This window comes from Salvelinus fontinalis, chromosome 33, assembly GCF_029448725.1.
Source record: "Salvelinus fontinalis isolate EN_2023a chromosome 33, ASM2944872v1, whole genome shotgun sequence".
Taxonomy (NCBI): domain Eukaryota; kingdom Metazoa; phylum Chordata; class Actinopteri; order Salmoniformes; family Salmonidae; genus Salvelinus; species Salvelinus fontinalis.
Genome location: NC_074697.1, coordinates 22,142,195 through 22,156,856, shown reverse-complemented (window position 1 = coordinate 22,156,856; position 14,662 = coordinate 22,142,195). Strand labels below are relative to the sequence as shown.

At 47.0% G+C, this 14,662-nt stretch overlaps 1 protein-coding gene across 4 annotated transcripts in view; it reads right to left on the bottom strand.

Annotated features, from left to right (window-relative positions):
* Positions 1-5,020: 5,020 nt before the first annotated feature.
* The window catches only part of LOC129831817 (eukaryotic translation initiation factor 4 gamma 1-like), a 70,904-nt gene continuing 61,262 nt past the window's right edge, over positions 5,021-14,662 (bottom strand). For all 4 annotated transcript variants that reach the window (XM_055895291.1, XM_055895292.1, XM_055895293.1 and 1 more), the window contains 10 exons: positions 13,573-13,820; positions 13,363-13,481; positions 12,960-13,132; positions 12,658-12,783; positions 12,481-12,562; positions 12,242-12,340; positions 7,423-7,566; positions 7,176-7,257; positions 6,713-6,853; positions 5,021-6,452 (listed from right to left, as the gene is read on the bottom strand). In XM_055895291.1, coding sequence (XP_055751266.1) covers positions 6,268-6,452; positions 6,713-6,853; positions 7,176-7,257; positions 7,423-7,566; positions 12,242-12,340; positions 12,481-12,562; positions 12,658-12,783; positions 12,960-13,132; positions 13,363-13,481; positions 13,573-13,820 — 1,399 coding nt within the window. In that variant the 3' untranslated portion in view covers positions 5,021-6,267. The remainder of the gene's footprint in view (positions 6,453-6,712; positions 6,854-7,175; positions 7,258-7,422; positions 7,567-12,241; positions 12,341-12,480; positions 12,563-12,657; positions 12,784-12,959; positions 13,133-13,362; positions 13,482-13,572; positions 13,821-14,662) is intronic.

Sequence of the window (14,662 nt, the reverse complement as noted above, 5' to 3'; positions counted from 1 at the left end):
CTACAAGCTTGGCACACCTGTGTTTGGGGAGTTTCTCCCATTCTTCTCTGCAAATCCTCTCAAGCTCTGTCAGGTTGGATGGGGAGCATCGCTGCACAGCTATTTTCAGGGCTCTCCAGAGAGGTTCGATCAGGTTCAAGTCCTGGCTCTTGCTGGGCCACTGAAGGACATTTGGAGACTTGTCCCGAAGCCACTCCTGTGTGGTCTTGGCTGTGTGGTTAGGGTTGTTGTCCTGTTGGAAGGTGAACCTTTGCCCAAGTCTGAGGTCCGGAGCGCTCTGGAACAAGTTTTCATCAATAATCTCTGTACTTTGCTCCATTCACCTTTCCCTCGATCCTGACTAGTCTCCCAGTACCTGCCGCTGAAAAACATCCCCACAGCATGATGCTGCCACCACTATGCTTCACCGTAGGGATGGTGTCAGGTTTCCTCCAGACATGACGCTTGGCATTCAGGCCAAAGAGTTCAATATTGATTTCATCAGTCCAGAGAATCTTGTTTCTTATAGTCTAAGAGTCCTTTAGGTGTCTTTTAGCAAACTCCAAGCGTGCTGTCATGTGCCTTTTACTGAGGAGTGGCTTCCGTCTAGCCCCTCTACCATAAAAGGCCAGATTGATGGAGTGCTGCAAAGATGTTTGTCCTTATGGAAGGTTATTCCATCTCCACAGAGGAACCCTGGAGCTCTGTCAGAGTGACCATCGGGTTATTGGTCATCTCCCTGACCAAGGCCCTTCTCCCCCAATTGCTCAGTTTTGCCGGGCGGCCAGCTCTAGGAAGTCTTGGTCGTGCCAAACTTCTTCCATTTAAGAATGATGGAGGCCACTGTGTTCTTGGGGACCTTCAATGCTGCAGAAATGTTTTGGTACCCTTCCTCAGATCTGTGCCTTGACACAATCCTGTCTCGGGGGGCTACGGACAATTCCGTCGACCTCATGGCTTGGTTTTTGCTCTGACATGCACTGTCAACTGTGGGATCTTATACAGACAGGTGTGTGCCACTCCAAATCATGTCCAATCAATTGAATTTACCACAGGTGGACTCCAAGTTTTAGAAACATCAAGGATGATCAATGGAAACAGGATGCAAAAGGGCCTGAATACTTATGTAAATAAGATAAATCTTTTTTTACCCTAACAACCTGTTCTCGCTTTGTCATTATGGGGTATTGTGTGTCAATTTATGAGGAAAAACATTTATTTAATCAATTTTAGAATAAGGCTGTAACGTAGCAAAATGTGGAAAAAGTCAAGGGGTCTGAATACATTCTGAATGCACTGTAGCTGTGAGGAGTTGTGCCCACGGGCCCTTGGCATACAGTACACAGCCACTGATTGACTGATTGAGTTACTGAATAATTGGTTGGTTGACTGACTGGTTGGTTGACAGGCTGCTTACTCTTCACCAGTATGAAGAATCCCTTGTTTTTTTTGTTGAGAATGCTGCCTGGAATAGACAGCTCCATGCTGGAGTCCCTGTACAGCTCAAAATTCAAGTCCTTGGCAGCAGACAGCCCTGCAATACACAGGCAGAGATATTATGCAGACTCAGACTCATATCAATAATGTGCAGTCACATAGATGGTATGATGGCTCCCTCTTGTGATTATGGAAGCAATGCACAAACCTGAATCAGCTGTGTAGTGCTAGGGTAAAAACCAAAACGTGCACCCAGGTGGGACCACAGGACAGTTAGGAAACCCTGGCTTATGGAATAGGGTGCCATTTCAGACACAGACAGTCTTCCCCAGTGCCCCATAAACTGTACTGACCTGATAGGCCTCAGTTAGCCATCTTTGAAAACGGGGAAGAACCTGTTTATTGTGATTGATAAAAGGAGGCTAAAGATTAGACTAAGTCAGTAACTGAAGGATCAACATGTCAGCAAGGGAGAGAAGGGTTCCTGTAACAGTCAGGCAAGATATGCCGATAACAGAGGGAAACAAATTAGCCATGTAGAACATGTAAAAAAATAAAAAAACGTATTTACATGAGTATTCAGACCTTTATCATGAGACTCGAAATTGAGCTCAGGTACATCCTGTTTCCATTGATCATCCTTGAGATGTTTTGACAACTTGATTGGAGTCCACCTGTGGTAAATTGAATTGACTGGATATGATTTGGAGTGGCATACACCTGTCTATATAAGGTCCCACAGTTGACAGTGCATGTCAGAGCAAAAACCAAGCCATAGGGTCGACGGAATTGTCCGTAGAGCTCCAAGACAGGATTGTGTCGAGGCACAGATCTACGGAAGGGTACCAAAACATTTCTGCAGAATTGAAGGTCCCCAAGAAGACAGTGGCCTCCATCATTCTTAAATGAAAGATGTTTGGAACCCCCAAGACTCTTCCAAGAGCTGACCCCCCCAGCCAAACTGAGCAATCAGGGGAGAAGGTCCTTGGTCAGGGAGGTGATCAACAACCCGATGATCACTCTGACAGAGCTCCAGAGTTCCTCTGTGGAGATGGAAGAACCTTCCAGAAGGACAACCATCTCTGCAGCACTCCACCAATCAGGCCTTTATGGTAGAGTGGCCAGATGGAAGCAACTTCTCAGTGAAAGGCACATGACAGCCCACTTGGAGTTTGCCATAAGACACCTAAAGGACTCAGACCATGAGAAACAATATGCTCTGGTTTGATGAAACCAGGTTGATCTCTTCAGCCTGAATGCCAAGCATGACGTCTGGAGGAAGCCAGGGACCGCTCATCACCAGGCCAATACCATACCTACGGTGAAGCATGGTGGCGGCAGCATCCTGCTGTGGGGATGTTTTTCAGCGGCAGGGACTGGGAGACCAGTCAGGTTCGAGGGAAAGATGAATGGAGCAAAGTACAGAGAGATCCTTGGTGAAAACTTGTTCCAGAGCGCTCCGGACATCAGATTGGGGTCAAGGTTCACCTTCCAACAGGAGAACAACTCTAAGCACACAGCCAAGACCACACAGGAGTGGCTTCGGGACAAGTCTCTGAATGTCCTTGAGTGGCCCAGCAAGAGCCTAGAATTACTCCCCATCCAATCTGACAGAGCTGGAGAGGATCTGCAGAGAAGAATTAGAATTAGAATTAGTGGCCCAGAAGAGCCTAGAGACACTCCCCATCCAACCTGACAGAGCTGGAGAGGATCTGCAGAGAAGAATGGGAGAAACTCCCCAAATACAGGTGTGCCAAGCTTGTAGCGTCATACCCAAGAGGATTTGAGGCTCTAATCACTGCCAAAGGTGCTTCAGCAAAGTACTGAGTAAAGGGTCTGAATACTTATGTAAATGTGATAGTTTATGTTTAATAAATTAGCATAAACAATTTACCTGCTTTTGCTTTGCCAATATTGGGTATTGTGTGTAGATTGATGAGGGGAAAAACAATTTGACCCATTTTAGAATAAGGCTGTAACGTAACAAAATGTGGAAAAAGTGAAGGGGTCTGAATACTTTCCAAATGCACTATAAGTAGTGTATTGAAGAGGGCATGAGGTTCAATGTTGTCTTCATTTTCGGTAGTGTATTGCAGAGGGCATGAATTTGAATGTTTTCTAAGGAAATGGAATCTAGCTCTACGAGCTGCCAACTATCTGGAGTGGTCAAAGGGTTAACAGAATAAACAGGATTAAATATAGAGCGGCCGGGGAGGATTTGTGCCTTCACTACCAAGGTAGAGGATGGATTTCTGTTGATCACAGAAGACAAAATTCTACTATTCCACGAGGCCATTTGATCACAAAATGAAGGCTTCAAATGAAGTGGATAGGAAGGGTTGTGGAGTGTGTTGAAGGATGAAATGGTGCTGTTACAGTGTAAACCTAATGTACTTCTATGTCAGGGATGTTATGGACCATCTGGTAGGCCAGGTCAGTACAGCCCTGTTGTCTGGCCTCGTCACTCACTGCACAAATACCGGCTCACAGTGGGCGTAACTCACCATGGAGCGTTGTACCCTTTCACAAAATCAACAGACTTACCTGAGTGGAGGGGAGTACTGGACATAAGGTCAGAAAGGAAGGGATCGAGGGATGAGAGTAGAGAAAGGAGACCAACAGAAGCACAGCGTGTAGAAATTGAGCTCTATCAATCTTGCTCATAGTTAGATCGAAGATATGCTCACAGTTGCAGTTTGAGTGAATTTGTTACTTAGGACAGTCATGGTGGGATGTGGCTAGTGGTGGTACAGTTCCTGCATCTGACCCAGCGCAGTATGGAGGTGACCTCGTTGCTGTTACACTGTTTACAGACAGCCGTGGCATTCAGCCGGAACCAGGAACTTGGTCAGTGGCTGACACCATTTCTACATCTGTCATATTTAAAATTTAACTAGGCAAGCCAGTTAAGGACAAATTCTAATTTACAACGACAGCCTACCCCGGCCAAACTATAACGACGCTGGGCCAATTGTGCACCACCCTATGTGACTCCCAATCATGGCCGGTTGTGATACAGCCTGGAATCAAACCAGGGTCTGTAGTGAAGCCTCTAGCACAGAGATGCAGTGCCTTAGACATTCCATTACTAACTAGTGTTTGAGAGTGCTTACATCTTAGCGTTTTTAAAAAAATGATTGTTTAGTGATCCTAAATCTCAAAAACCCTACTTACCAATACATCCAAAACTACAGCCCCATCCCATTAACCAGGTACTTCTCTACCCCCCCCCCCCCCCCCCAAAATATCATAAAAAAATAATTTAAAAAACTCTGGCTCCTTTTCAGTGGTGGGCTGAGCCCCATCTACACAGATGGAACTTCTGCACAACAGAGAACAGTCTGAACACACAACTCCTTAGATCGGAGAACTTGAGAAGCGGAGACAATGAAAACACAAATACAATCTCAGCGGTGGAGCTTCTCGTATTATGATTGTGTAAGTCTCAACCGATGCCCAGTTGGCTTACTCATTCCACAAGACAATTAAGTGCAATAAAGGCTTTCAGTTTCTTTGTATGGGGCAACCAAGTGAGGACATGGTGGGGCAAAACAGTTTGAAATCGTCCCTTCTCTGGATACAACAAAATATATCCCCCCCAGTGTTCTTATTTGCAATGTTCTTTATTATCTTTTCCACTTTCAGATATGAAAAGGAAGCATTCATTTTCTTCATTAAATACTTCATAAAGTAAATCAAAAACATATTTACAAAATATTCAATTCAATTGCAATCAATGACTTCAGGTGGATAATTACAAGCACCTTCTGCTAACTGAGAGAAAAATATAAATACACAGAACTGCCACTGTTTCTGAAAAAAATAATACATGGCTTGACAATAGCACTTCTTTTTTTGAAAAATAAAAACCAAAACTCCTGAAATGCATTTCCACTAAACGGAAGCAGAAAAGGCCTTAGGATACATACTGTGAAAATTATCTATTTTTGAAATTATTTTTTAAAGTTGAATTCTATATATACCTTTCAAGTTTTAAATTATGATTTTCTCTTTTAAAAAATCCCTATCCTTGCAAGGCCGTTCTCCCTTTCCAAACCCCCCAGTCTAGGAGAAAAGTAAAAGGACAAGGGGGGTCGGCAGGCATGGCCATAAGGAAGCATTGTGACCCCCAGCAGCAAAAGGTCCTTGTCCAATGCCCCCCCACCACCAATCCCCCCCAGTCCCTCGCCACCAATCCCAGGCCTTCCAGAGTCCATAGACATGAAGTTCAAAGGAGTCTCACAAAGACTGACGACTGAAATGTCCAAAGACAGTGAGCTCCAGCATGTCCACTTTCCTTTATACATATTTTTCTTTTATATAAAAGAAACACTCCAATCAAAAAGAAAGAGCTAATCGCTGACAGAGTCATATAGAATCATTCATATGACATGGCCATCATGCCTCATTCAACACAATATATGATGTAATCAAAAATATATATGAGCAGCCTTTATAAGTTCGTCATCTGTTGGGGATTTTGTTTTGCTAAACATCATGAAGTGTTGCTACGGCAACGTGACGCCTTTAAAACAAGGGCTAAAACCTCAAAAAACACTGAAGGAAACAGCCATTCCTACCGCTTGTTGTGAAGCTTATCATTCTCCCGCAATTAGTTTCTCAATATAGTTCAAAGACATTCGGCAGCACAAAAGAAAGAAAATAAAAGGTTTGCATGTTTCGATATGTAGTAGAATCTCCCAGCTGATTCTTTCCCTCGCTTTTATTTTATTTTTTAATGCAGAAGGATTTTATTGATTCTATCAGCTCCATGCTCCTGAATCATTATCAACAGCATGTTGTCTTTCCTCCAAGTCCTCCCAGAGTTCAGGGGGCACCGGTGAGCAGGTCCTAGCTGTTGTCAGACTCCTCGTCCTCGGCCTCACGGAGCCAGGTAAAGAAGGCAGTGACTGACTTCAGGGCCACACCCTTGCCCTGCATCTCAGCGGGGTCCTTGCTGGACTCCCACTTGTAGAAGGCCTCCTCTTTGATCACGTCCTCATCGTACAGCGTGTCAAAGAACATCCGCAGCAGGTCTACAAGGAAAGAGGAAGAGAGCATGTCAACAATGTAAGAGACAGGATTTCAATACACAATGTGCACAAATAACTCATCTAAGAGACAAATTGGTCAACCACACCCCACGGTCAAATAACCCCTGTGGAAAAAAAGATAAAGGTTAACATTGGGAGACAAACACAGGACAAATCTGAGAGTCTTCATGTAAAAAACTGCCAAAGAGATGTGACACATAGGGAAACAGAGAGGAGCGTGAGTCATTCTGTATCTCACTCACTGGCAGGCTGCTCCATCTCCACCATGAGGGCCTGCAAGGCGTAGAGAGCCTGCAGCTCCTTCTGCTCATCCTTCAGGTACTTGTGGAGCAGCTTGGCCCTCCGGGTGATCACCTTTGCATCCAACTTGTAAGGGTTCTCACCTGGGGGCAGAGATGGAGGGGTCAAAAACGATCTGCTATTTAAAAAATAATAATATTAGTCCACTATGATTTGCATGTCAGCAGCCATGTTTTCAAGATATTGGACTTTCAAAAGACAAAGTGTCACCGGCCACAACATCACGGTGATGCGTTTGGAGTGACCTGAACCATAATGTGCTGGGTTGGATATATTCTTTCTACATTGTCCTTTCCATTAACGGTACGGCCCTGCTAAGTTCTGTGAAAAGGGTATTCGAGTAGAGGGTTGTCCTGATACAGTGTTGGATTGAGAGGTGGTAGCAATAAAGATAGGGAAACTCACACAGGATGGCCGACTGGCAGATGGCTGTCATGACTGCTCTGACAAACACGTTGGAGGATATCTGTGTCTCGTCCAGGTTAGCCTAAAGAGGGAAGGCACAGTCACAACACATATCAGTGGGGTTGAGCAGTGGAATATACAGCAGGGACTAAATATAAGAGTCTATTGGTTAAACTACTGCACAAGGAACCAATAGCAAACTGAAATATTAATTGGGTGATGGGACACTCTCCCACTCACATCATACCTCGACCCAATCGTAGATCCTCTGGTTGTCAGCCCTGTCCTGTATGAGTCTGTCCAGCTGTTTGTTCAGCTCCTCTGAGCTCAGCTCCTTCTTACTGCTCTTCTCTGTCTCATCACCTTCTCCTCCCAGGGTAAACTCCACATTCTGCATTCAGAGGGAACACACAGCAAGAGAGTGAAACTTCCCATCATTACTGTTAAGGGCTTTCCAGACAGGAGGCGGATGGGGCGGAGCAAAGTTAGCCAAAATAGAGCAGATTCCTATTTTCTCCACCTCGGCTGATCGGCTTTCACGTGCACAAGCACCGCAGATCACCACGCCTAGAATAACGTTGCCTGCCTAGCTCCATTGAAAATGAATGGGCAACTCTGCTGCCGCTTCCTGTCTGGAAAGCCCTCAAAGCACTTTGGGAAACTGTGGATGCAAGTAAGACGAACACATTTGATTGATCTAAAAGGTAGACTCAGCCATATGATGTAGATGCAGAAAATAAACAGGATAGTGGGCCAATTTTTCGCAACAACTAAGTGTTAAAGCGTGAGGCTCAACTTCCCAGCTGTTTTGGTCCCCTGGCTGTAATTCCCAGCTGTTTTGGTCCCCTGGCTGTAATTCCCAGCTGTTTTGACCCCCTGGCTGTAATTCCCAGCTGTTTTGATCCCCTGGCTGTAATTCCCAGCTGTTTTGATCCCCTGGCTGTAATTCCCAGCTGTTTTGACCCCCTGGCTGTAATTCCCAGCTGTTTTGGTCCCCTGGCTGTAATTCCCAGCTGTTTTGACCCCCTGGCTGTAATTCCCAGCTGTTTTGACCCCCTGGCTGTAATTCCCAGCTGTTTTGACCCCCTGGCTGTAATTCCCAGCTGTTTTGACCCCCTGGCTGTAATTCCCAGCTGTTTTGGTCCCCTGGCTGTAATTCCCAGCTGTTTTGGTCCCCTGGCTGTAATTCCCAGCTGTTTTGGTCCCCTGGCTGTAATTCCCAGCAGTTTTGGTCCCCTGGCTTGGCTGTAATTCCCAGCAGTTTTGGTCCCCTGGCTGTAATTCCCAGCAGTTTTGGTCCCCTGGCTGTAATTCCCAGCAGTTTTGGTCCCCTGGCTGTAATTCCCAGCAGTTTTGACCCCCTGGCTGTAATTCCCAGCAGTTTTGACCCCCTGGCTGTAATTCCCAGCTGTTTTGACCCCCTGGCTGTAATTCCCAGCTGTTTTGACCCCCTGGCTGTAATTCCCAGCTGTTTTGACCCCCTGGCTGTAATTCCCAGCTGTTTTGACCCCCTGGCTGTAATTCCCAGCTGTTTTGACCCCCTGGCTGTAATTCCCAGCTGTTTTGACCCCCTGGCTGTAATTCCCAGCTGTTTTGACCCCCTGGCTGTAATTCCCAGCTGTTTTGACCCCCTGGCTGTAATTCCCAGCTGTTTTGACCCCCTGGCTGTAATTCCCAGCTGTTTTGACCCCCTGGCTGTAATTCCCAGCTGTTTTGACCCCCTGGCTGTAATTCCCAGCTGTTTTGGTCCCCTGGTTGTAATTCCCAGCTGTTTTGGTCCCCTGGCTGTAATTCCCAGCTGTTTTGACCCCCTGGCTGTAATTCCCAGCTGTTTTGACCCCCTGGCTGTAATTCCCAGCTGTTTTGACCCCCTGGCTGTAATTCCCAGCTGTTTTGACCCCCTGGCTGTAATTCCCAGCTGTTTTGACCCCCTGGCTGTAATTCCCAGCTGTTTTGATCCCCTGGCTGTAATTCCCAGCTGTTTTGATCCCCTGGCTATAATTCCCAGCTGTTTTGATCCCCTGGCTGTAATTCCCAGCTGTTTTGATCCCCTGGCTGTAATTCCCAGCTGTTTTGATCCCCTGGCTGTAATTCCCAGCTGTTTTGATCCCCTGGCTGTAATTCCCAGCTGTTTTGATCCCCTGGCTGTAATTCCCAGCTGTTTTGATCCCCTGGCTGTAATTCCCAGCTGTTTTGATCCCCTGGCTGTAATTCCCAGCTGTTTTGATCCCCTGGCTGTAATTCCCAGCTGTTTTGATCCCCTGGCTGTAATTCCCAGCTGTTTTGATCCCCTGGCTGTAATTCCCAGCTGTTTTGATCCCCTGGCTGTAATTCCCAGCTGTTTTGATCCCCTGGCTGTAATTCCCAGCTGTTTTGATCCCCTGGCTGTAATTCCCAGCTGTTTTGATCCCCTGGCTGTAATTCCCAGCTGTTTTGATCCCCTGGCTGTAATTCCCAGCTGTTTTGGTCCCCTGGCTGTAATTCCCAGCTGTTTTGGTCCCCTGGCTGTAATTCCCAGCTGTTTTGGTCCCCTGGCTGTAATTCCCAGCTGTTTTGGTCCCCTGGCTGTAATTCCCAGCTGTTTTGACCCCCTGGCTGTAATTCCCAGCTGTTTTGATCCCCTGGCTGTAATTCCCAGCTGTTTTGATCCCCTGGCTGTAATTCCCAGCTGTTTTGACCCCCTGGCTGTAATTCCCAGCTGTTTTGGTCCCCTGGCTGTAATTCCCAGCTGTTTTGACCCCCTGGCTGTAATTCCCAGCTGTTTTGACCCCCTGGCTGTAATTCCCAGCTGTTTTGACCCCCTGGCTGTAATTCCCAGCTGTTTTGACCCCCTGGCTGTAATTCCCAGCTGTTTTGGTCCCCTGGCTGTAATTCCCAGCTGTTTTGGTCCCCTGGCTGTAATTCCCAGCTGTTTTGGTCCCCTGGCTGTAATTCCCAGCAGTTTTGGTCCCCTGGCTGTAATTCCCAGCAGTTTTGGTCCCCTGGCTGTAATTCCCAGCAGTTTTGGTCCCCTGGCTGTAATTCCCAGCAGTTTTGGTCCCCTGGCTGTAATTCCCAGCAGTTTTGACCCCCTGGCTGTAATTCCCAGCAGTTTTGACCCCCTGGCTGTAATTCCCAGCTGTTTTGACCCCCTGGCTGTAATTCCCAGCTGTTTTGACCCCCTGGCTGTAATTCCCAGCTGTTTTGACCCCCTGGCTGTAATTCCCAGCTGTTTTGACCCCCTGGCTGTAATTCCCAGCTGTTTTGACCCCCTGGCTGTAATTCCCAGCTGTTTTGACCCCCTGGCTGTAATTCCCAGCTGTTTTGACCCCCTGGCTGTAATTCCCAGCTGTTTTGACCCCCTGGCTGTAATTCCCAGCTGTTTTGACCCCCTGGCTGTAATTCCCAGCTGTTTTGACCCCCTGGCTGTAATTCCCAGCTGTTTTGACCCCCTGGCTGTAATTCCCAGCTGTTTTGACCCCCTGGCTGTAATTCCCAGCTGTTTTGGTCCCCTGGTTGTAATTCCCAGCTGTTTTGGTCCCCTGGCTGTAATTCCCAGCTGTTTTGACCCCCTGGCTGTAATTCCCAGCTGTTTTGACCCCCTGGCTGTAATTCCCAGCTGTTTTGACCCCCTGGCTGTAATTCCCAGCTGTTTTGACCCCCTGGCTGTAATTCCCAGCTGTTTTGACCCCCTGGCTGTAATTCCCAGCTGTTTTGATCCCCTGGCTGTAATTCCCAGCTGTTTTGATCCCCTGGCTATAATTCCCAGCTGTTTTGATCCCCTGGCTGTAATTCCCAGCTGTTTTGATCCCCTGGCTGTAATTCCCAGCTGTTTTGATCCCCTGGCTGTAATTCCCAGCTGTTTTGATCCCCTGGCTGTAATTCCCAGCTGTTTTGATCCCCTGGCTGTAATTCCCAGCTGTTTTGATCCCCTGGCTGTAATTCCCAGCTGTTTTGATCCCCTGGCTGTAATTCCCAGCTGTTTTGATCCCCTGGCTGTAATTCCCAGCTGTTTTGATCCCCTGGCTGTAATTCCCAGCTGTTTTGATCCCCTGGCTGTAATTCCCAGCTGTTTTGATCCCCTGGCTGTAATTCCCAGCTGTTTTGATCCCCTGGCTGTAATTCCCAGCTGTTTTGATCCCCTGGCTGTAATTCCCAGCTGTTTTGATCCCCTGGCTGTAATTCCCAGCTGTTTTGGTCCCCTGGCTGTAATTCCCAGCTGTTTTGGTCCCCTGGCTGTAATTCCCAGCTGTTTTGGTCCCCTGGCTGTAATTCCCAGCTGTTTTGGTCCCCTGGCTGTAATTCCCAGCTGTTTTGGTCCCCTGGCTGTAATTCCCAGCTGTTTTGGTCCCCTGGCTGTAATTCCCAGCTGTTTTGGTCCCCTGGCTGTAATTCCCAGCTGTTTTGGTCCCCTGGCTGTAATTCCCAGCTGTTTTGGTCCCCTGGCTGTAATTCCCAGCTGTTTTGGTCCCCTGGCTGTAATTCCCAGCTGTTTTGACCCCCTGGCTGTAATTCCCAGCTGTTTTGACCCCCTGGCTGTAATTCCCAGCTGTTTTGACCCCCTGGCTGTAATTCCCAGCTGTTTTGGTCCCCTGGCTGTAATTCCCAGCTGTTTTGGTCCCCTGGCTGTAATTCCCAGCTGTTTTGGTCCCCTGGCTGTAATTCCCAGCTGTTTTGGTCCCCTGGCTGTAATTCCCAGCTGTTTTGGTCCCCTGGCTGTAATTCCCAGCTGTTTTGGTCCCCTGGCTGTAATTCCCAGCTGTTTTGGTCCCCTGGCTGTAATTCCCAGCTGTTTTGGTCCCCTGGCTGTAATTCCCAGCTGTTTTGGTCCCCTGGCTGTAATTCCCAGCTGTTTTGGTCCCCTGGCTGTAATTCCCAGCTGTTTTGATCCCCTGGCTGTAAGAGCGTGAAGCAAACAAATGCACATGCACAGCTACTGTGACTATGTGAGAGCGAAGTCATTTTTCTGAGTCTACCTTTAATAATGGACTATTATTTCATATTTGTCTCTCAGTGCAGTTTAAGGTCAATACTAAATGGGGCATCTCCTTTCAATCTCTACAGGGTCATGATCTCTGACCGCTTACCTTTTCTGTCACAAACTTGTTGACGTCCTCGTCCTCAGGCAGAAAGTCTTTCCAGCTAAGCCCCGCCTCCCTCCACATGGTGCCTGCCTTTTTACGGCTCTGAGGTAGACAGATACAAGTGGTTCCATTTAAAACACTTTGGATCCACAAACATCAAAGGTCATCTAGATGCATGGATGGATAGTTATGAAAACATAAAGCACCATCTCCTTCACATGTTGGGTAGTGAGAGAACGTACCATTCCTCTGCAGAGTAGGGTGAGGATCTGGACCAGCAGAACTCCAGCCGTCCCCTGAGGAACCAGGGGCTTGGATATCTCCCTGCAGAGTGATAGGTCAATTCTTAATATATAGGATACTGACTGATTGAATAGAGTTATTATTAGTAGAGGCCTAGAATGAAGCCTGGGACTGACTTGAAGAGCGGTCCCATGGGGATGCCTCCTTCGTGGAGCATAGGGGTGATGAGCTCAGCCAGGTAGAGCCAGATGTGGGGGATGTCTATGGCCATGTCCTCCGCCACCTCCAGTATCTCCTGAAGCCTGTTGACACACACACTCCAAATCAATCCCTCAGATTTGTCAGATAGACTTTATCTTGAAAAGACAAAAAGTAAATATACTAGTGGTCCACTTCCACCCTTTTCACAATTTCAATGTTCCACAAGTCATTGGTATGTAGTGCTGTTCCACAGGTAGAAAACTCTGAGGTGACTGACCCTCTGTAGTACTGCTCTGTGGGCAGGGTGCCTGCCTTGTACAGCTGGTGCAGCAGCAGGCCTGTGCGTTCTCTGGCGATGGGGCTGCGCTCCAGAGTAGACTCCAGACCGCTCCGTACAAACACAAAGAGCAGCTGGGTGCTGTTCATCTCCACTACACACTGCAGCGCCTCCTACAGCGCCGGAGGGGAAACAAACAGGATTAAAAAGGTTAGTTTTACTCCTCTAAAGTAGGGCCGTGTTTCAGTAAAAACAGGTAAAACAGTTTGTTGTATATCATTTACATGGAAAGCCATGTTCAATAACACCATGTGGCCAACTAGCTACAGTATGTATCATTCAACTGTGTGACGTTGATATGTAGGTCTCACCAATGATCTTCATGGGTATAAGTGTGATGTACCTTCATGTCATTGATGTGTAGGTACTCCTCTATGATAGCTGTGGCCTTCTTCTCCAGCTCTTCTTCCGTCAAGGAAGGTTTGGTCTGGGTAGGAGGTGTTGCAGCAGCTTCCCTCTTCACTGTGGCCCAAACAGAGAGAGAATGTCACATACAGAAGTTACTCTCAAAATGTCTGCCTGAGAAATCCTTGCCTGACAAAGTTATTCATACCATCCTCTTTGCTCCTAGCTCGGTCTCTGCTGCCCCGGTCGTCGGTCATGCTGGCTACGCGGCGTATGGGATCAGAAGGGCCGCGGTGCTCCCTCTCTCTGCTGTGCTCCTCCGTCTCCCTGCTAAAGCTCCGCTTGGTGACCGGGTGCCGGTTCCTGTCCCGGTCGTCCCGCCTGTCGAAGCGTTCGTTGCTGCCACGGTCATGACGCTCGAATCTGTCGCTGCCACGGTCCCGGCTCGAGCTGTTCCTGTTTGTGTATAGGGGGGTAGACGCAAAGAGTCAAAAGAAGACCTTGATACATATGAACCAATCATAAACATTCTGCCCTGTGCTAGCCATTTCACATCGGTCACACCACCCTAATCTCGGGAGTTGATAGGCTTGAATTCATAAACAGCAGAGCTGCTGGCAAAACGCACAAAAGTGCTGTTTGAATGAATGCTTACGAGCCTGCTGGTGCCCACCATCGCTCAGTCAGACTGCTCTATCAAATGATAGACTTAATTATAACATAATAACACACAGAAATACAAGCCTTAGGTCATTAATATGGTCGAATGCGGAAACTATCATCTCGAAAACAAAACATTTATTCTTTCAGTGAAATACGGAACCGTTCCGTATTTTATCTAACGGGTGGCATCCATCAGTCTAAATATTCCTGTTACATTACACAACCTTCAATGTTATGACATAATTACGTAAAATTCTGGCAAATTAGTTCACAATGAGCCAGGTGGCCCAAACTGTTGCATATACCCCTGACTCTGCGTGCAATGAACGCAAGAGAAGTGACACAATTTCACCTGGTTAATATTGCCTGCTAACCTGGATTTATTTTAGTTAAATATGCAGGTTTAAAAATATATACTTCTGTGTATTGATTTTTAGAAAGGCATTGATGTTTATGGTTAGGTACACGTTGGAGCAACAACAGTCCTTTTTCACGAATGCGCACGGCATCGATTATATGCAACGCAGGACACGCTAGATAAACTAGTAATATCATCAACCATGTGTAGTTATAACTAGTGATTATGATTAATTGATTGTTTTTTATAAGATACGTTTAAAGCTAGCTAGCAACTT